Below are 20,537 nucleotides of genomic sequence, written 5' to 3'. Positions count from 1 at the left end.
GTGAGGCAAGCCTCTGATGCTTAACCAGTCTGCCGTCCAGCAGCGGTTGAGTGCGACTAGCCAAATAAAGTAGCGGCATCGCAGCGGCCCCAGTGATTTCCAAATCAGCGTAGATTGGAATGGGATTCGACCGAGGAACAATGCTTGGTAGGCAGAGTGATAGGAGTAGAGGCCCGAACTCTCCCCCTTCCAGATAAATTGATTCCGCCGATCTGAGAGCTCTATCTTCCGCAACAACGACCAGAGATTGAGATACTCTACGATGGCCTGCAATTCGAGGGTTCCTCGTATATCGTGGATCCAAGTCCTGCTGAGTAGCCCCTCTGCTACCGTTCTTCGTCGTCGGGTTCGCTTGGGAACGTGATCATAGAGTGCCGGCGCTAGTGAGCGGATACAGGATCCATCTAGCCACCGGTCTTCCTAGAAAAGAGCCGTCGTGCCATCACCGATCTGGCAAGCCATAGATGCAGCTACGAAACTCTGTTCTTTCGGAGAACATGGGATGGAAAGGCCTTGCCAAGGCTTCTCCTAGGAAGTGCGATGCGACCATATCCACTTAGATCGAAGAGCAATCCCCATGCTCCTCGCATTCTGGTATCATCCTCTTCTAGTACGACTTCTCTCACTCTTTTATTCATGTAGCCATGTAGGATCAACTTACTACTAATTGCTACACTACACATCTATCTACGGACTACTATACTTGATTCCAAACATTCCTTGCATATACACTTTTCCATCTCATAATGCTATCTTATTTATGTGTACGTTCATAGGTGTGAGTGTGCGCACATTGTGAGTGCCTGCGTTTGTACTGTGTTTCTAAAAAAAAAGGAATCGAATTAAATTGACACACAGGAGTGCTACAAGTACACAAAACGCACATACTGCTAATGATCCATCCATCCATCCCTCCATCTCGGATCACTTTTTTTTCATTAATTGCGAGCCTACTTACTGGATTCAAAGTTGTTCGATCCTGCCTACAAGACCACATACCACATTACCCAATTGAGATCCTCTGCAGTACTACTCACTAACATGTGGGACCGAGATGCTGTGGGGCCCACATGTCAGTGAGCAGTACTGCACATGCAGTACTGCAGAGGACCTGCATCCCACATTACCATGTACTACTCTACTATCATGTAGGAATATGCTCTGTCAGTGTCAGGTAATAGTACAAGAATTAAACACGGGTGGTCTCCCTCACAAAATGGTAATAGCATCATCCAAATTAAATCCCCTTAGGGGTACAGACTGCAGGCAACCAAAACTGAAATGCAACAAATGAAAACAGTAACACAAGGGAGTTCATTCAATCAAAGCCGACCAGGTCACCTTCACCGAGATAGAAGCCACCTCCTCAAGCTTTACATCTTCGCTGGCGCATCCATGCAGCTTACATGAAAAGGAGCAGCAATGCTCAACACCATTGGACCCTTTCTGATCTACCTTCAACTTCAGCTGCATCAGTGTCCAAGTAGACAGCCAACACAAACCTTCTTAGGCCACACGCCTCACCAATACTGCCACCGAATATCTGAAACTCTTTACTTTCATCGTATTCGTACCTTGAACTTGAAACAACACAGCTGATCGATAGATCAAAACCATTCACCATCAGTTCCGATATGACAACTTCCACCGTTGCCTCTACTCCGTTAGAAACATTCGCTAAACACAGGTCGACGGAGCCAGAATCGCCATTGATGCGAGTTGTGTACGGCGTCTCGGGCATTCTCATTTCGTCCAACTCTATCATTCCGTCGATCAGCTGTAGATCATCTTCTTCTTTCTCCCCAGTTTTGATTCTCATGTCAAACTCAAACAGACATTCGGGGATCAGTGCAATGCCTCTCTTAGGGCCAGTCATTTCGATAAGAGAACCCTGTAAAATTGAACAGTATGTATATTATTAAGGAATAGCTCTATGAACAAACTGAAATCAAAGGTATATTTGTTACAACACATTCAGAATTCAGAACGTAATCCAAAATGATTGCAGATAAGTATGGATGTATATACCTGGTTCACGGCGATGGGATCATCTCTGCTGCGATTGAAAACATAATTAAGCATTGAGTCGACATGATCCCGTGCTGCAATATATCCATATAACTGTGTTGGACCACTATTTATACTAGTGTGAGCCAACTTCAATGAGAAAATCTGCACCATTTGACATGTCATGCATAGACAGTTTTCCAGATCAGGATTGCATCGTGTGGCCACTGAGTACCTCATTGGCTCCACCGGAGCTTCAGCAAAGAAGATCACTATGTAAGCAAAATTGTCTAATGACCCTATGTATGCATGGAAAACTGACTTGTTCTTGTTAAGAGTTTTTTTTTTCTTGTACATGTGGCTTCGTTGGGCCGAGCATATGGCATGTAATCCAGTAAAAATAATGGAACAAAAATGATGCAACTTACCTTAAGATCAGGTTTGTAAATCACATATATAGGCTTGGTAAATGTGGCAATTAAGAAGAAAATACATACTCCCTCCGTCCCATAATATAAGGGATTTTGACTATTTGCTTGCACTGTTTTACCACTCGTCTTATTCAAAAAATTTGTGCAAATATAAAAAACGAAAAGTTGTGCTTAAAGTACTTTAGATAATAAAGTAATTCACAAATAAAATAAATAATAATTTCAAAATTTTTTGAATAAGACAAGTGGTCAAACAGTGCAAGAAAAAGTCAAAATCCCTTATATTATGGGACGGAGGAAGTATAATACACTATAGCATAAGAGAAGAGCGAGGTTAAAATAATAATATCACTTACTCTCTTCACGGTTAGTGACATCGATATCATAATTATTTTTCCAATAAAGCTGGTTGTTGTATATGGTGCCATCACGGTGGCTGCTAAGCTGACAAATGTGTTGAGTCCAGAACAAATAATGTTCCCCAAAAACACCAACAGTAGGGTTGATCTCACTGCTATCGGTAGGCCTCTGGTTGCTCTCCTCTGTAACGTCGTTAATTTGAGGCTGAATGATCAGATCGCTGCTCTTGTTCTTGTCAGTTTTAGTTGCCGAGTAGCGTTGCACGCTGTTACTGGAGCAGGGTATAAAAGCAAATCTATCACAACAAAAAACATAATTATACACTAGTATTATATATCCAACGTAGTAAACACTAAACATGCCATATATCCAGATCCAAAAGTAGTTCACCCCCATAGATCAAGGCACGAATTTGGGAAGCAAGTAAGAAGAACACTGAAGACCAAGGAAATAAAGGAGGGAGGCAGGCAGGCAGCGAAAAGAGACCGGGGAAGCGGAAATTGGAGTGGCGATGAAGGCAGAGGAGAGCTGATGAAGAAGAAGAAGCCGCCGACTTTGGCAATTGGCAGGGCGTCGGCAGCGTGAGAGGCCTTGCATCATCTCAATTCTCAACTGCAACTGCATCTGCCTCGCCAATCGCCTCGTCTTGCGCAGTAAGTACAAGTCTCTTCTCTAGCTTGGCCCACAGCCCAGGGATCAGGTGAATCCCGGCATTATCGGCAACTTATGATATATCCATAACTAATTAATTAATTACTAATCAATATATCAATCAACCTTATTTCACAAGAAAAAGAACAATTTTTTTTCACAAACGCACAAAAGGATTACACGCCAATATATTAGAAGAAAAAGAATTTTCGTTACCTAAAGCAATCAGCCAGACCGGCTTATGCCAAGGGAAAGGGAAAAAACTTAAACTAAAGCTTCGGAAGTACTGCAGCGGCTAAAAAGCAACTCCTAACAGCGGAAAGGGGTAGAGCCATGCTACACTCTCAAGAAAACCCTAGAAGCGGCAACCCCGTCTAAGGACCACATATGACCATCCGAAAGAATAGACTCCAAGACCACATAGACAGAAGAGAGAACCCTGGAGTTCCATTTCTTCCACAGCTGCCAAGAGACCAGGAGCATCAAGGAGTCGAAACCGGCTCGGAGATGCCCAGGTAAGTAAACCCTGGAGGAAGGCCACCAATCGTCGCTGATGAATAAGTGAGGATGAATAAGTGATGATGGTATAGCAGAGAAGTGATGAACTGCTAATGATGGATCTCAAGGATCACTTATCTCATTATGTAGTAGTAGTATAGTACATAATAATAGGCCATTAATCTGTTAGCAACCATCAGCTCAAATTAATAAGGTGTAGATATAACTAATATATATCCAACGCAGTAAACATGCAGTGACCTAAATAGCATCTCGGTCTTGAGTTTAAATCTTCACATAAGAGAATTTAAAAAGGCTGCATATATCCGTTAGATGTAGAGGCCAGGTAAAACATACCCTTCTTAAAAAAAAAAAGAAATCTAACGCAGATCCAAAAGTAAAGCAAGTCAGAACCCTGATGAATATGGTACTACAACGGAGAAGTGATGAATACTGCTAATGATCGATCTCAAGGGTCACTTATTTCATTAATGAGTTTGCAAGGCTAATGGATTACAAGTTATTACTCCTACAAGAGCACATTACATTAGCATGGATGCTCTGTCAGGCACTAGAATTATTAAAACATACTATTTGTGAAAGTTTCACAATTACTCGTAGTAGCATCTCCTAAATTAAACCCCTACTAATGTAGTAAAGTAGTACAACTCCAGCATCCAAAACTCAAAAAGGCTTCAGTCCGACAAAGCTAGTACTCATCATCTTCATCATCTTCTCTTCTTCTATATTATGATTAGGCCTGAAGTAACTGTGTGTCACATTATGCAGTAAGCTCGGACTACCTCGACGATAGGCGCACGGCACAGTGGGCATTTGCCCACCCCGTGGAGCAGCTCGCTCGCGCACTTTGAGCAGGTGCACATATGCCCACATCTGATCATCGTATGCAAGTACAACAAGGTGTTCATTTAATTTGTCAGTCATGAATAACATCATTGATCATTCTACTGTTAGTTTCTGAAAGAGTACCTGTAAAGAAGCGAGTCAATTTGCCTGTCACAGCAGATGCAGCATGTTCCTTTCCTCGCTAGCTTCCACTCTGATCCATCCTCTAACATCCCTTCTTCGCCTGTTAAGAATATCAAGTTATCATCTCAGCTTTGTCAGATATGTACAGTGAGATAGCAGAAACAGGTTGAAGAGATCAACTTCTGACCTGCAGGAACGGCTAGTGAGCGGTTCAGAGCAGCAGAGACTTCTTGTTTGATGGAGCGCTGCAACTCCATCTGCATCTCCATGCAAGCTTCTAGCATCTGCTGCATGCTGGTCATCCCTCGCTGTAGTCCGGTCAGGTCATCTCGCAGAACATGGATGGCATCCCAGTCCTGCCAAACACATTCCTTCCATTCATGATAACCCTATCTATCTACTACTCCTATATGCTGTACCATGTCTGAACCATACTGAAAATCTGAAACTTTTCAGCAAGGGTGAATGAAGGCTCACAAGTTCAGAATGACGCATGGCTTGTTGACTCCAGTTATGATGATGATGAGGCAGTTCCATCTGCCAATGCCGTTGCTGTGGAAGAATCGACGGCTGGTGATCCCTGGTGTCAGAAACAGTCTGATTTGTTGCTTCATCGATCCTGTCTTCACCTTGATCGTCGCTGTGTAACCCAGTAGCTGTTCCCTGCCTTTGATAATCCCAATCAAGAGGATCATCATGCTCTTCTTGTCTTCGAACGTACGATTGTATCAGCTGGTCCAAACTTTCTCGGAAGCCACTACGAAGAAGATTAGAGACGCTACGCCTACAAAATACAGTAATCTGGTTGTGCATTATTCAAACAAAATGTGTAAATGCCATTTCATGTTCTTGTTTCTTGGAAAAAAGAAGAAGTACCTGCTTAGGAGTTCTCTGAGCTCCACTCCATATACATCATCGTCCGGTGGACTGAACCTGTTAATATTTCGGTTGGAAGAAAAACTTGGACCTGACCTCCATTGTGCTTCAGCTTCTTGAGAATTCATAACATTCCATTCATGATCTCCATCTTCACTACTAGATGTCTCTCTTGACCATAGCAGATTAGTTTGCTGCTCGTAAGTTTCTTCTTCTTGTTGATTGCTATTGTCAGATGGACTGGAAGAATCAGATTGTTCACTGGCCTCTTCTGAGGACCCTGAATCTGGATAATCTTCATATCTGTGAAGCTGTTCTTGACCAAAGTCACTTTGGACAACATCATCATTACTGGTTGTTATACTTCTTTGGATATCTACAGATTCATTTTCCATTGATTGATGTGTCTGGATTTCATTGTGAGTAGCATTCTCTTGGCGATGATCATTTTCATGTAAGTGCAGATCTACAATAGTATCCATGGGTCCAGTGTGGTTTGTTGCTGGGCCATTTGTGGTAACTTCTGTTCTTGAGCGAACTTCTTCCCTAGGTCAACAACAATATTGTGTCACCATGATGCTGGAAATATATATATGGAAAAAGGTATATATTTCAAAACAACTACCAAAAATTTGTTCATTTGGCAACTTGACCAGAAGTGGTCCTTTCTATGTACTAGATGCTGAAATTATACTTATAACAGTCATGTAGAGTGCAAAGAGTACTTTTGAAGCCAATTAACTAAGTCAGTGAAACTCTATTAAGCAAGGTCCAATCTTTGGCAACCAAGAAAACCAACATTAGAGCAGATGATGCCCGGCAAGGGAAGCCATACCTGAATCTAGAGACTGGATGACTCTGTCTAAGCTGTCCTAATTCTCTGGCTGCCATAGAGAGTGGTCTCTCATCATGCATAGGGCTTCCACTATGGAAGGATCTACCTCGTAGAAAAGACTGTAAAATGATAATTATCAATCCCATGAAACAAAACATCGTTTTGTCAATTATTCCAAGGGGAAAAAAAATCTGTCATTAGCACTTGATATTTTTTTTGTTTACTCTAATAGAAGACAGTTTCAGATTTTTTTTCAGAAATGTTTCAGAGAGCAATACTGAAACTATTCATGGTAGGGAACTAGCTAGGGATCACACAACAGCGTTTTTTTTGGCTGAATTTACTAGTCAATGAAGGATTAAACTTCACATATTTGATAAGTACTTCGTATTTAACTATGTGCAATGCGGCAAGTACAGAAGAGGTGCACAGAAGAGAGGGGCAGACATGAAGCAAGTACAAGTGGGGACTTGGAAAGGAAGGTGCTCGGGCAACCTTTTCAGCTGCTTGTTTAGCAGGTCCATTAGAATTATTTACATGAGAAACAATTCCTTGATCAAAAGAGTTGAAAGAAAGATACTCTTCTTTTATGACACTTGACATGATTAGGTTGCAGCAGCAGCTAGACAAGGCATGCAATTGCTGGACAAGACTCAATTAGAGTGAAACAACATCAACTCATCTGTACTATATATATGGGGTGGTAAGTGCTACTACAACGTAGTAGTACTCAGTATATTAGCAGTTGTTTTGGTGAGAATTGAAGGTTGGCATTCATTTTCTCATTTCTGCGAAATGAAATGCAACCGCAATGCAGACTACGACTAGTCAATTTCATCAGATTTGCATTGGGAATAACAATTAAGAAAATCCTAAGTGAAGCTAAGAGATGGCATGGCATGCAGATGTGACCTGAATGCGGGCGCGGTGAGCGAAGGCGGAGACGGCGCGGTGGTCGGAGAGGCCCTGCAGCTCGCGCTGGCGTTCCATGGCCATGCGCGTCACCACGTCCTGCCCATGCCGCCCACGCCCACGCATCAGCCTGGGCGTGTGCGCGCCACCGTGCCCCTGCCCCTGGCTTGCCATGCGCACGCGCTCCCGCACGGCGCGCACCCGCTGCCGCTCCGTCTCGCCAAGCAGCTCCTCGCCGCCGGCGCCGCCCCCGCGCGGGGACGTCCGCGACGACGCCGTCCACTCCCGCGCGATCCTCCGCACCAGCGCGCGCTCCGGCGAACGCGCACGCCTGCCGCCGCCGCCGCCGGCATCGTCGTGTGCGCGGAGGAAGGAGGCGTCGAGCATGGAGACGGCGTGGAGGCGCGCGAGAGCGAGCAGCTCGGAGTCGCGGTCGCGGCGGTCGATCACCTGGTCGTCGCACGCCAGCTGGCGGCGGCGCGCCGCCCACTGCGCGATGATCCTGGACGACGTGTCGGTGGCGGAGGCGGAGCACGCGCGGTGGTCCTTGGCCCGGAGATCCGGCTCCATGGTATTACTAACTGGGTGCTCCATGGTATCCACTACTCACTGTCACTGTGACACTACCACTAGTAGCTAGCTAGGGGCTAGGGCGGGTATAAGTAGTAGAGGAAGACGAGCTAGGTAGGGAAGATGCATGTTTCAGCGGGCGGGGACTACTCGATCGATCGGGAGAGCAGAGGCAATGGAGCAAATCCCGAGGCGTACGTGGAGTGGAGCTTTGGGATGGAGGAAGAAGACGATCGAATTAAGCGAGATTGAATTGAGAGCAGTTGCGTTGCGTACGCGCGGTGGTAGTGACGCTGCGATTATTAATAGCCCACACCCACACACTTTTCTTTTTTAAAAATATAAAAACAGGCTACTATACTACAGGAACCCCTTGGGATGATATCAGATTTCTTATAGCTATCGGTATCATATCTATTACACCGTAGGTACCGACTAATACCCCATTTATATTGACTGACACCAGTCAGTACCAGGCCAATACGTGTTGGTCGGTATTAGGCCTAGTATCCACATAGGTATCGGGTGATATCTGTCAGGTATCAAATGATACCTTGTTGAAACTGATCGACATCTTGGTGATACCAGCTGATACCCATCAGGTATCATATCTAAGCTGAGAGGGGAAGAGAAGAAGAGATCGAAATGGTTACCGGCAGGATGACTACAATTATGTGGCGCTTCCCATCCTTCCTCGACACCTCCTCAAGACTTAGACCGAGACCTCCTCCTCCTTTTCCTCTAGAAGCTTCCACATACCACAGCTCGGGATCCACCTCCATGCGTGGCCATGGCGATCAGGGAAGCGCCACCGCCATTGTCGCCAACCACATGGACCGTCGCTGATAGACCCTAGCACCAATGGCCCCATCCACCATCGCTGCTACCATGCCACACGCTCCATCTGCAGCACAAGCTCTTGCAACATCCCGTTTGCTCGGTCTCCGTCTCTAGGTCCTCGTTACCACTGGCACTACAGCATCCGTCCTCATCACCATCTACTTCCATCCTTGTTGCCGCCACGGAGGGTCGAGGTCAGCGGAGAAGGATTTAGTTGTCCTCGTCGCCCTCATCGCCATCTGCGTCTTCTGCCATTGGGGATTGGGGTCAGGAAAGAAGGATCTCGTTAGGTACAGCATGGACATTATCCTAACGTATAGTCTTTTCCCAAAAAATCACACAAATAGATGTGAGGTTTCAAATTGATATAACATGAAGAAAAAATTACAATACTACAATCATGTAAGGTTATAATAAAAAAGTAAAATCATACCGCCTATACACCAGCTCGATAAAAGAACTAACATCAAGTCGATTGCCGCTATGCCCACACCACACATACGTGCATGATGCCACGATGATATTGATATCAAAATAAGGATTTTTGCGCATAATTTTGGACACGCTAGTTGAGTTGGATATTATACCTCTCTTAACTTATATATATGTTAATATATTTTTATATAATTAATATGTATTAAAAATAGGATTATATTTAATATACAATTATTTTCTTTTTTTTCTTTACATTCTACAAAAACCATTACTATCAACCTACACTCTAATGGTTTAGATTTTACCATTTTTCTTCAGTTAACGTAGTAAATTCAAGGCATCCAGAATGTCAGCTAGTATCTAACTAGATCTGGTGATGCCATCGATTGTATGCCATTTTCTAGCCATCCGATTTAGATCATGAACGATTGGATGGCCAATGACTACTTGCACCCTTCATCAAAAAAGAATCAAATTTCAAAAACGAATCAGAAAAAAAATTATCCAGATTCGTTTTTTTATGAAGGGACTATGTGGCTCATTAAAAAAAGGAGCGAATGTTTTCTCCTGGACAATGATGATCAGTGTGGAGGGTACTAACACTATTATTATGATGTGTCTTCTTTCCCATCAAATCATTCCGGCCTCATTATTCCAGCATGCATCTAAAATTATAGCTTTAATCCTAGGAAATGTGTTTAAAATATTGTGAGTACCCCAACAAAATAGGGCTCTCAAAATATTTTTAGTGATCATTTAAGAATATGTAAGAAACAAGTGAATATCGCTCAAGAATGAAAATCCATCTCCTTAATAATACTATATTATCGATCTGATCATCAGTACGAGTTGTCTCAGGCATGCATGTACGGCCACTTGGATAAACCAAGGAGAGAATTGTAGCCTGCATGATGCATGGTTTGTACTTTGTATAGTACCAATTCCGTCTCAGAATAATTTTATTTTTCACTCATCTAACACATACATATCAATACAAGTATAAAAAAATAGAATTAATATACTCCACTTTATTAAATAAATCCAATGCAATTGTTATTCATTTTTAATTATCTAGTCTCAATATATTATCATTTCACTTTTACAAACTCTATATAATGAAAACTTGAAAGATGAATTTAGTTTGGAACAAATTCGATGGTGAAAAATAAAATTATTTTGGAACGAAAGGGGTAGCAAGCAAAGCTTATCATTGGCAACCATGCATACATGAACATGCTGAATGTGATTGTCTGCATTGTCGGATCGCATGCATGGGCGGGGATGGGATGCAAATTAAATCAATCGCTTGCACAGTTTGCACGCGTGGATAGTCTCTGATTGATCAAGGCAGAAATATGGAGTATATCCATGTAGGCATATGCCTGCCTGCCCCATGTCTGTAGGTTTACTGATGGATCGATCGAACTGCAGCAGGGTTGCTAGCTTCTAAGTCCCTAGCTGCCAAATCCACGAGTAATCTCGAGAGGCCTTGCCTGCTTGTTGCCTACCTCCATGGCTGGATTCCTGGGGATCCAGTTCCCCTTCCCTGTAGGCCATGCATGCATGCATCCATCCATCCATGGCGATCGATCTCCACTGTACTGATTGATGTACTGACAATGACGTACGGCCGGGTCACTCTCCTCTACCTGCAGCTAGCTACCATATCCATGCATATCGTGCTGTTGCTGCATATGCTTCTTTCTTCAGAACTTTCATCATCCCTTTTCTGCTCGGATGCACGCTTTTGCGTAGCTCATGTACGTGTTTAATTCCATCTGCATATGTTTATTAATTCCATTACTCGAGATCTGTTAACTGCATATGGTGTGGTCAGCTAGTATAATTAATCCTTATTTGATCCTCGATACCTTTTTCAGCCTTTTGCTTAATTATCAGAAAAGGGTTGGACGACGAAAGAAGCAAAATAAACCAAATGAAATCGATCGATCGGTTTCTTTAGTGGTAGCATTACATCTGCATTTTTCTATCTTGTCCTACTCATATGGCACGTTTCCTTCTATATACTCCCTCCGTTTCGAAATGTTTGACGCCGTTGACTTTTTATCACATGTTTGACCGTTCGTCTTATTTAAAAAATTTAAGTAATTATTAATTCTTTTCTTATCATTTGATTCATTGTTAAATATATTTTTATGTGGGCATATAATTTTACATATCTCACAAAAGTTTTTGAATAAGACGAACGGTCAAACATGTACTAAAAAAGTCAACGGTGTCAAACATTTCGAAACGGAGGGAGTATGTCACAACCAACCAATGTGCGTGCGTCCCTTTTTTTTATTAGACGCGATCGATCGATCGATCTAATACTGTTCAGTACAGGGTACTACATGTTTACCTCTCTCACTAGGCTGGTCATTGTTACCATTTATTAGTATTATATATGATCTTCAGGGTCCAGTTAATCGTATCCATCTTTCTTTGTCAGCTTCATTTAGCTGCTGTCCTTTGCTGGATTCACTCACTATATCATCATTTCTATCATTATTAGTGGTATCCAATGTCTCGTTTTCTTCTTAAAAAAATTAGTGGCATCCAATGTTGGTTTCTGCATAGTATTATTATTTACTTAATTAATGTTCATTAACATCTTCGCGGAAACAGCACCAAATGATTCTGCATTTTTCAGGAAAACGAAAAAAAAACAGAAAGCTGGATTACTTTATACAGCTGCACTTTTCATGCTCATGATCTGAAGATCAAATCAGGTTTCCTTGGAGGAAGAAGGTGCAGCTTCCTGCAGACAGGCAGGAGGGAACACCGGAATGAAATGCATGCAGAATTGCAGAGAACTAATTGCAGATCCATAGGAATTAAGTGAATTTGGCCATGCCCCATGATCCATAGTATAGGAAGATCGGATGAGGAGAGGAAGGAGTGGTGGTGTGTCCCCCTGACCACCTTACATACCCTACGGTTTCAGTGACGATCCAAGTTCCAAGGCCAGAAAAATTCAGGCCATATCATCCACTGCCTGCTTTTACTCCTCTGTTTCAGTGTCACTCCACAACAAGTCGGCCATTGTTCATCTTCTTATCTGATTCTGATTGATCATCCTTCATTTTGCTTGGACCTTGTAAACTGGAGTTTAGTGATCCAAGAGATGCAGATCAGTTCTTCAGTCAGTCAGGTTCTGGACCACCAATGGGAACTGGGAACAAGAACATGTACCTGCATGCCTCTTGTCTGAATTTTCAGGCAATGATCGTCAACATTTAGGTTAACAGACTATTCAAGTTGGTGATCATCGTGTGGTAAAAAAGCTGGACACATGTCAGCAAACAGATAGCACTGTAACTGCACAATTGCCTATGACGATCATCGATCGATCTCACCTGAACATGCAGGCACAAGTGGATGTAATCATCATGCTAATTCTTAAACTTCTTGAGAAGCAGGTAAGAAAGAGAACAGTGCCTGAGAGGCTGAGACAAATAACAATGAGGCACCTGGTTACAATTCTGCTACACTGAAATGTAGTGCCTCGTTAAATAAAGTGCTCATCAATCCTCATTATACAAGAAGATTGGATGGATGTCATGAAACAGAAAAGGGGCATAACCCTTGATATTGTACATAATGCTTTTTCATTATTACAATAAATAAATAATTTAGGAGAGTATGGTGACTGTACTACTAACTAAATCTCTTGACACAATCACACTGTTCTCAGGGAGAGGGAAAAAAGAGCTAATACATTTTTTATCAACAGTTAAGCTCACTCTTGCTGGAATGGATGTAATCTTCGGGTGATCCGAGTAACCATATTAACAAATAACGTTCACCCTCCGAGTCAATCAAGAAACCGGTATACCGGACAAAAAATAGACAAGATATTACACAAATAATAATCAATCAGTTAAAAGGGCGTTATCTTGATAAGGTTTAGTGGTAGCCTTTTTCTCCAGGGAGAAGTCACAGACTCACAGTTCACCCTATCACCAAGACCTTCAGTCTTTTGCAGCTCATGCTCCAGTACCAACTAGCATAGTCTGGTGCACATCACATCTGCTTCAGCACTTGGCTTTTGCTCTCACATGATAACATACTGTCATGGTGCAGACATGGCTCTGGTTCATATGATGTCCATCTGCGAAAGTAGAAGGGTTTTACACTGGGTACTAGCTAGCGAGTTCAGTTATAACAGATTGAATGATAAGAGGCATTCTGTCCACCATGGTACACAATGGGATCCCATTAGTCACGAGCTCGGATCAGCTTCACAAGAAATTTTGGCTTACGCATCCAAACTACAAGTATCAATAACTGGAAGCAACCTATGTGACAAGAATGTATACACAGGTACCTGTGATGTCAGTCTCTGTTATGGCAGGCAATAGTTCTACGACAACCTAGAACCACCGCCCTCCTCCTTTCTTGGTAGCTTTCAGTTCCATCACTAATCGTTCCCGCTGAGCCTCTACCTCTGCATACTGCAAGCTCATGTTGAGTAACCGCTCCTTCATATCTCTTAGCTCTCCTTCTAGTTGCAAAACCCTTTCGTTACTACTCTCATTGCCATTCCCAGCAGCACACTGCCCATCAGGCATGGGACTGTACAGAAAAGGAAAAATAAAAATAAAACAAGAATATCATGATGTTCTGAATGGAAGGCAGCAGAGATTATCAGACTAGGTATGAAAAAGATTTGCCAAAGGAGATATGCTGTCCAAGTTCAACAGTATTGATGATTTAGCAAACCAACAAAATGAAACATTTAACATAGTGTAAACATATGGCATCAAGATTTATGTTCATTAACATTGTGTAATTCAGCTTAAATATCACCAGCAGCCCAAACACATCATGTGGGTGTGTGTGTGTGTGTAGCAGACTGCAGATGCCATTGTAAGAATATCAAATTTTGTTTCAAAGGTTAGATGGATAACTGTAACAAAGGAAAGAAATGTTCTTCTATGATGTGTTGTTCTAGGTTGGGTAATACATAACAAAAGGCATGTAAGTTTGGAGCAGAAGGAATACCTCTTCTGTTGAGCTCTGTACATCTTATTCTCCTCTAAAGCCTCTGCAAGCTTAGCTTCCAATACTTGGATCTTCAAATGAATGCCAGATTCCTCATCAACTGGAGAACCACCAATATCCTGCAGTTACAAGGAAATATATGGCAGACAGACATTAAAAAAACCAATAAAATCAACAAAAAATAATCATGATAAGCACTTTTTAGGGTTAACCTGCTTTCCAAGGTCCTCTTCTTTGATGTGGGCCATCTGCTCGAGCTGACTTGTAAGGTCCTCATTTTCCTGCTCAAGAGATTGTATCTTTCTCTGGTACTCACTATTTGATCTCTTGATTCTATTAAGTTCATTCTTTAGCTCTGCTTCATGTACATGCGATGCTTCCACTGCAGATAGATCACTCTCCAGCCTTACAAGCTTTGCCTGCATAGCTATTCTGCTTCGTTTTTCTTCTTCACCATTGTCCAAAGTCTCCTGCATATTGGACATTTTATCTGTCAGCATAGCCTTCTGTGCCTTCAATTCTTCACATTCCTCAGTAACAGAACGATGTAGCTCCTCCAGTTTTCCTCTTTCGAACTTAGCCTCATCAAGAGAACTTTTAAGTTTGAGAACTTCGTCTTGAAGGCTCATTATTTTCTGAACTTGAAGTTTCAGACCAGATATTTCTTCAATCATTTGCTGCTTCTCATAATCATTAGCTTTAAGCTTCAATTCTAGTTCACCAGAAGATTTCCTTAACTTATCTTCATTGGATTTAGCATCTTCCATCAATTTTTTCATATGTTCAGCATCTGCTGCCAACATTTCCTCGCTTTGTTTCGATGCATTCAGGGAGTCAACTAAGCCTTTAATCTTGCTTTTAGACTCCTTACGAAGGTCTTCCAATTGAGACTCATAATGCCTCAATTGTGCACTGACATCCTGGAGACTAGCCTCAAGTTTGACCTTGTCTGCTCGTAAGACAGAGACTTCTCGAATGGCCTCCACTGTGGCATTTTCTCGCTCCTCTTGTGTGGAGGAGGCCTGTGCAGTGAGGCTCATGACCTCCCTCTCAAGGTTCTCTACCTCAAGAGTCTTTTCTTTCTCAATCTTGTTTAGCATGAAATGTGCACGGTTTATTTTTTCTTCTTGCTCCGTGTGCTCCTGGAATATACTCTCCAGTTCTGATAGTAAAGACTGCTCTTTGGAAGAAATGTCTTTCTGAAGTGAAGAAAGCTTTGCCTCTAGGAATTCGACTGTTTTGCAAAAATCAAGGTTTCGTTTTTTTGAGTTATCCAATTCCTGCTCTTGCTGAGTGAGGTGGCCATGCAACTCCAATTTCTGCCTCTTCAGCTCTGCAATTTGATTCTGCAGAGAACTGCACTCTTCAATAAGGCTCTCAACTGTGGATTGCAGTTTAGAATTAGATCTCCTCAGAACCTCTGAATCATCTTGTGCTTCAGACAATTTTCTCTGAGCTTCCTGTTGTTTTTGCTTAAACTCAAGCCTTTGAGTTTCCATCTCTGCTTGCTGGCGCTCTACTTTATCTTTGAGATTGACGATAAGTGATTTAGAATCATGTATCTGCAGCTCGCTTGACTCCTTTTCATTTGTCATGTATGTCAACTGAGCTTCGAGTCCAGAAATGCGTTCCGATAGCTCTATGTTTTCCTGTTCCAGGTCCGATATATGTAGCTCTAGGTCAGCTTTGCAACTCTCCAGTTCAGTTACCTTTCTTTCCAGAACCTTATTGGCAGAAACATGGGAATCTATGCTGCTTGAAAGCACAAGGATATCTTGCCGCACCTCATCCAAGCATTTTGAAGAAATGCTGCTTTCTTTACGTGATGCTTCCAGGCATTCCTCCAACTGACTCTTCTCTGCCTGAATTTTAGAAATAACGCTTTCCATTTCAACTTTGGAACATCGCAAATCATCATTTTCCTGCTGCTGTAGCTGAATTTTAGCCTTCAACACATCTGTCTCAGGTTCACTATCCATACCATTTCTAAATTGGTATCCTCTTGCACCACTAGTTTGAACACCTTCCCCTGCCATGGAATGGGAACTGTCAAGCTTCTGCCTCAGCTCAGATAACTCAAGATTTCTTTGTTCTAGTTCCTCTTGGCTTTTTTGGAACTTCTCTTCTAGCTCATAGATTTGAGACCTAAAATTCAGCAGCTTCAGCTCAAGGTCAGCACATTTTTCCTGTAATACTTTTGAGCTAGATATTGACGCATCAGCAAAACTTCCAGTGTGCAGCAATTCCTTGCTCCTAAGCTCCTCTTCCAGTTGACATATCTGTGATTTAAGCTCTTCAATTTGCAAATTGCTATCGTTTGGAATACAAGGGCCTTGACCTTTTGTAGCACCACCCACTTCTTTCAGCTTGTATATAAGCTCCAAATTTTCATCTGTTAGCTCTGAACAATCTTTCTCAAGCTCTTGTATTTTAACCCTTAAAAGTTCATTTTCTTTCTCAAGTTCAAGATAAACAGCATCAGAACCTAAATTTTCAATATTGAGCACATGATTTAGTTTCTCCCTCAACATTGTGATTTCATCCTCTTTAATTGACAGTTGCTTAGCCCATTCTGTGTCCTGTTTGACTAACGGACCCTTTTTTAAGGCATCAGCGTCAGTGACATTCTTGACCTTAGAAATTTTAGATATTTCTGCTTTCTGTTCTTCTATGGTCTCTTCCAACTCCTGAAGAATAGAAACAAGCTCTATATTTGCTTCTTGAGTATTTTTCAGTTGTATGGATAAGTTTGCATTTGATTCTTTCAGAAATTTCACATCATCTTCAAGTTCCTTCTGCAGATCTATCCAGTCCCCATATTTGGAGGTTCCTCCAACCTTTTGTCGCGTGGTTACCTCTTTCATAGATGACTTCAACTCTTCAATTTCTTGCCTATAGGAATCCCGTTCAGCATGCGCAGCAGACAGCTCAGCTTCTAGCTCAGTCTGTTGCTTGGATTTCTCGGAACATTCCTTCTTCAACATCTCCAGATCAGCCTTCAACTTGCGAGAATGCCGTTCCCACATTTTCGCCTCGTCACGGAGTTCCTCAATTGTTTCTTCAGCCGCTTCAAGAAGCTCTTTGGATGAATCAGATGTCCCTAATGATAACTGACCAAACCCATTTCCAAATGATTTTGGAGTATTTCCTTGCAACACATTTGGACCTGATGCACGGGAACTGAAAGATGAATTGTTTGATCTAAATCCATCATCACCACGACTTGCGCTAACGTACGAGCTGGCAGAATCCTGCCTTCCCACATGCATACCCCCATTAGAGCTGTCTCTAGGGGATAAGTTTGTTCTATCCGCGGTACTATCTCCAGAATTAGAACTCCGGTGGGACCCAGATGCTGAGAAACTCATTTCCTGGGAAAAAAAGAAGACAGGGAATAATCATGCACGCATAATGCTCTTATAAACGTCGCCCGCAAAATGACAGAAGTGATATTTATGCCCACATAAAACAAAACATATAGACATTCATGGAGCTAGAGTTCCCACACAATATAGATGAATATTTAGCACGTGAGAAATATGCAAAACAAATTAACAATATGTTCTAATGAACAATAGCAAATGACTTTAGAGTCAGGAGTTGGCTTTGAAGAAAAGGCCCCAAAAGTGGATATTTTGTTTCATTTCTTTCCAGGGTATCTACATATCAGGACATAGAAACTGGGGTATTCCAACTTAGCATAACTATATGTTTAGGGAATTATCATAACCATATTGAAGTAGCAAATGGCTTAGAAATTGAACAGATGGAGCATCAGAAGAGCCTAACATCTGTAACCAAACCAATTAGCATTTCCAGTGAAATTTAACAGTCAAATGAGAAACCATCTCGAGAGTCCTCCAACAAGAATGGCATGCTTAGTATTGGAGATATGAGTCTAAACAATCAAAAATTAAATTAACACGTTTTAGAGAAGACGAATGAACTTAGGATGGAGAAAATTGTTTTAAACATTTGCATACCCTGTTTCCAAGTTCATCTTGAGTAGTGCCACCTAAAGGATTTCCTGATGAAGAGCGAACACTCCTATTTGCAACACTATCAGAGCCATCTGACTTGCTGTCAATGTCATCATTGGTTGGACTACGGTCATCGAGACGAGGGGACAAATCCTTCCAGGATCTCACACCACTGCGTAGAAATGGGAACATGGTAAAGGGGAAATATAGTGGGAAAACAGTATAGTGAGACTTAAAGGCTGTGTTGTAGGACAAGAAAATAAGGGGAACAAAGCTGAAGCTTCAGAATTAGTTACCTTGACTTAGACTTGGCGCCAAGATATTGAACCTTAAGCTGCACAGGAAGAACAAATTGCACTATAAGCATTTTTTTTGGGGAAAGGAACACATAACACTAAGAACCGAGTCAATGTATTGAGGGAAAAAATAGCTTTAGAAGGAAAAGTATAAAATCAGTAAAGTTACCTGTAAAACTGTTCCAGAGTTGCATCTCTTCAACGGCAAAGAGATAGCGGTTGGGTCCACCAAATTCAGAAAGTTAGTGAGATTTAGGAAGATCTCCCCAAGAACACCACTTTTTATAGATCCCTGCAACATGAGAATTGTTGGTAGTGACACAAACAAACAACAGTAAAGTTGAGCAACATCACTATGATAGGCTACATATGGCTGAAAGCAAAATCTATAACAATGCAAGCAATATCCATACCACAGAAACAACAATCTTGTACTGGCATTCATCAAATTCTTTTGACACTTCATCTTGAGAAAACCATATCGATTCCAATATGCTGTCGGGCCATTGGCAAATTCCACTGCGGGCAGCTGCTTTACCGGACTTGGCAACTGTCTTTCCAGTATCCACTGAGACAATCGAAAGGAACAGCCTGTCTGATACTGCCGGGACCTGTCAAAAACACAGATCAGTAAGATATAAAGACGGGGGAATATGCGTACGAGAGGTACTGCCGGAAATGCAGCTGAAATCATAGCACATTATGCAGGCTTCTGTATTCATTTATTACCAGGATAACAACTAGATGCACACTATAATTGGGACGGCATTGCGCTCCATTGGGATGTGAATTTGTGCTAGTTGTGAGAATTGAACATGCCAGTTACAAGATGAGTATAAATGCTGTGCTCTCTGAAACGAAACATCCTGTGAGTGGCACCCCAAGACGACCGGTGTGGTTGCACAAAGTTGTCTTTTTTATTAGGGAAAATTGCTCATTTGGCATAGAATGACAGAATGGATGAATTGGAGCAGGGAAGTATGGGGTGATAGTAGGTAGCAGATGCAGGAAATGCGAAACCTTGGATGCTGGTGAGCTACGTAGATGAATCGAGGTCGCAAAGCAAGCGATTGATTCCCCATGCGAGGAATCCGAATCCGAATCCGAATCCCAAGGGGCAAGGTGAGGAGGGCAAGAAGGAATGGGGGATCGAGAGGAGAGCATGGTACCTGGACGGCGCGGAAGTTGGAGAAGCGGAAGTCAAAGCGCTGGCCGACGCGGTCCGACGAGCGGTGGCGGTGCAGCTTGAACATCGTGTATCGGCGGCGAGGCGAGGCGAGGCGAGGTGGGGAACGGTGGTCAGGCGAGATTGGGGTTTGCTGGTGGCGGCGGCGGCGGCGGCGTCGGCAGCAGCAGAAGCAGTGTGGTACAAGAAGAAGAAATCATTGCGGTTGCGGAACAAAAGGTGGCGGTGGGTGGTGGGTGGTGGGCTTGGGGAATCCTCGTAAGCTACTCATGGTCATGGATCCACCCCTCCCCCTCGCGCGCCATGTCGCCGCGAAGAAGAAGAAGAAGAAGAAAGGTGGAAGTGGGATGGTGGAAAGGATTCCCCTTTGCTGCTACTCTTTCAATCGGTGGAGTATCATTAACGCCGTGGACTAATTAATTAACTAATACTCCACTCCACTCCTGCTACTGTAGCTGCTCGCTAAGCCAAGCTATTACTAGTAAGCTTTTTCCCTCCCTTTCATTTTTGGGCATTTGTCGTGTCGTCCACGCGCCATGGGAATGGCCGCCTCCCCACCTCCTCTGCTCCGCCAGCCATCGCCGCCCATCGACGGCAACGCAACAGACAAGCTAATTGCCTTGGATTAATTAGCAGCTACTAGCACCATTACTCACATTCAGC

The 20,537-nt window shown here is 42.6% G+C and overlaps 2 protein-coding genes and 1 long non-coding RNA gene across 3 annotated transcripts; 1 reads left to right on the top strand and 2 right to left on the bottom strand.

Moving 5' to 3' along the window:
* Nucleotides 1-1,142: 1,142 nt before the first annotated feature.
* LOC4331330 (uncharacterized) lies at nucleotides 1,143-8,467 on the bottom strand. The gene is made up of 12 exons (XM_015773947.3): nucleotides 7,561-8,467; nucleotides 6,649-6,767; nucleotides 5,814-6,359; nucleotides 5,415-5,721; nucleotides 5,125-5,293; nucleotides 4,938-5,037; nucleotides 4,751-4,841; nucleotides 3,842-3,975; nucleotides 2,795-3,069; nucleotides 2,029-2,261; nucleotides 1,456-1,891; nucleotides 1,143-1,276 (listed from the first exon to the last, which is right to left on the bottom strand). The coding sequence occupies exons 1-12, from the start codon at nucleotides 8,152-8,154 to the stop codon at nucleotides 1,248-1,250; spliced, it is 3,033 nt and encodes a 1,010-aa protein (XP_015629433.2). The 5' UTR covers nucleotides 8,155-8,467; the 3' UTR covers nucleotides 1,143-1,247.
* Nucleotides 3,113-7,170, top strand: LOC136355803 (uncharacterized). Its single transcript, XR_010740245.1, has 3 exons — nucleotides 3,113-3,451; nucleotides 4,737-6,416; nucleotides 7,068-7,170. It is a non-coding gene; the product is annotated as an uncharacterized lncRNA (long non-coding RNA).
* A 4,502-nt stretch (nucleotides 8,468-12,969) lies between the features above and the next one.
* Nucleotides 12,970-20,226, bottom strand: LOC4331329 (uncharacterized). Its single transcript, XM_015776105.3, has 9 exons — nucleotides 19,858-20,226; nucleotides 19,102-19,299; nucleotides 18,858-18,980; nucleotides 18,689-18,726; nucleotides 18,396-18,564; nucleotides 14,625-17,783; nucleotides 14,413-14,531; nucleotides 13,736-13,983; nucleotides 12,970-13,519 (listed from the first exon to the last, which is right to left on the bottom strand). The coding sequence occupies exons 1-8, from the start codon at nucleotides 19,939-19,941 to the stop codon at nucleotides 13,782-13,784; spliced, it is 4,092 nt and encodes a 1,363-aa protein (XP_015631591.1). The 5' UTR covers nucleotides 19,942-20,226; the 3' UTR covers nucleotides 12,970-13,519; nucleotides 13,736-13,781.
* Nucleotides 20,227-20,537: the final 311 nt, after the last annotated feature.

The sequence above is a fragment of the Oryza sativa genome, chromosome 3 (assembly GCF_034140825.1).
Source record: "Oryza sativa Japonica Group chromosome 3, ASM3414082v1".
Lineage (NCBI taxonomy): Eukaryota > Viridiplantae > Streptophyta > Magnoliopsida > Poales > Poaceae > Oryza > Oryza sativa.
Note: the sequence above shows the minus strand (reverse complement) of the source record. Positions and strands in the feature narration are given on the sequence as shown.

What these genes read in the sequence shown, in the direction of transcription:
- LOC4331330 (XM_015773947.3), bottom strand. Translation starts at nt 8,154, where the DNA reads ATGGAGCACCCAGTTAGTAATACCATGGAGCCGGATCTCCGGGCCAAG. An exon ending in CTCAGAGAACTCCTAAGCAG is followed by an intron (nt 5,722 to 5,813) that starts GTACTTCTTCTT and finishes TGTATTTTGTAG; the next exon opens with GCGTAGCGTCTCTAATCTTC. An exon ending in CCATGCGTCATTCTGAACTT is followed by an intron (nt 5,294 to 5,414) that starts GTGAGCCTTCAT and finishes TGTGTTTGGCAG; the next exon opens with GACTGGGATGCCATCCATGT.
- LOC4331329 (XM_015776105.3), bottom strand. Translation starts at nt 19,941, where the DNA reads ATGTTCAAGCTGCACCGCCACCGCTCGTCGGACCGCGTCGGCCAGCGC. An exon ending in ACAAGATTGTTGTTTCTGTG is followed by an intron (nt 18,981 to 19,101) that starts GTATGGATATTG and finishes CTCATGTTGCAG; the next exon opens with GGATCTATAAAAAGTGGTGT. An exon ending in GGCGCCAAGTCTAAGTCAAG is followed by an intron (nt 18,565 to 18,688) that starts GTAACTAATTCT and finishes ATTTCTACGCAG; the next exon opens with TGGTGTGAGATCCTGGAAGG.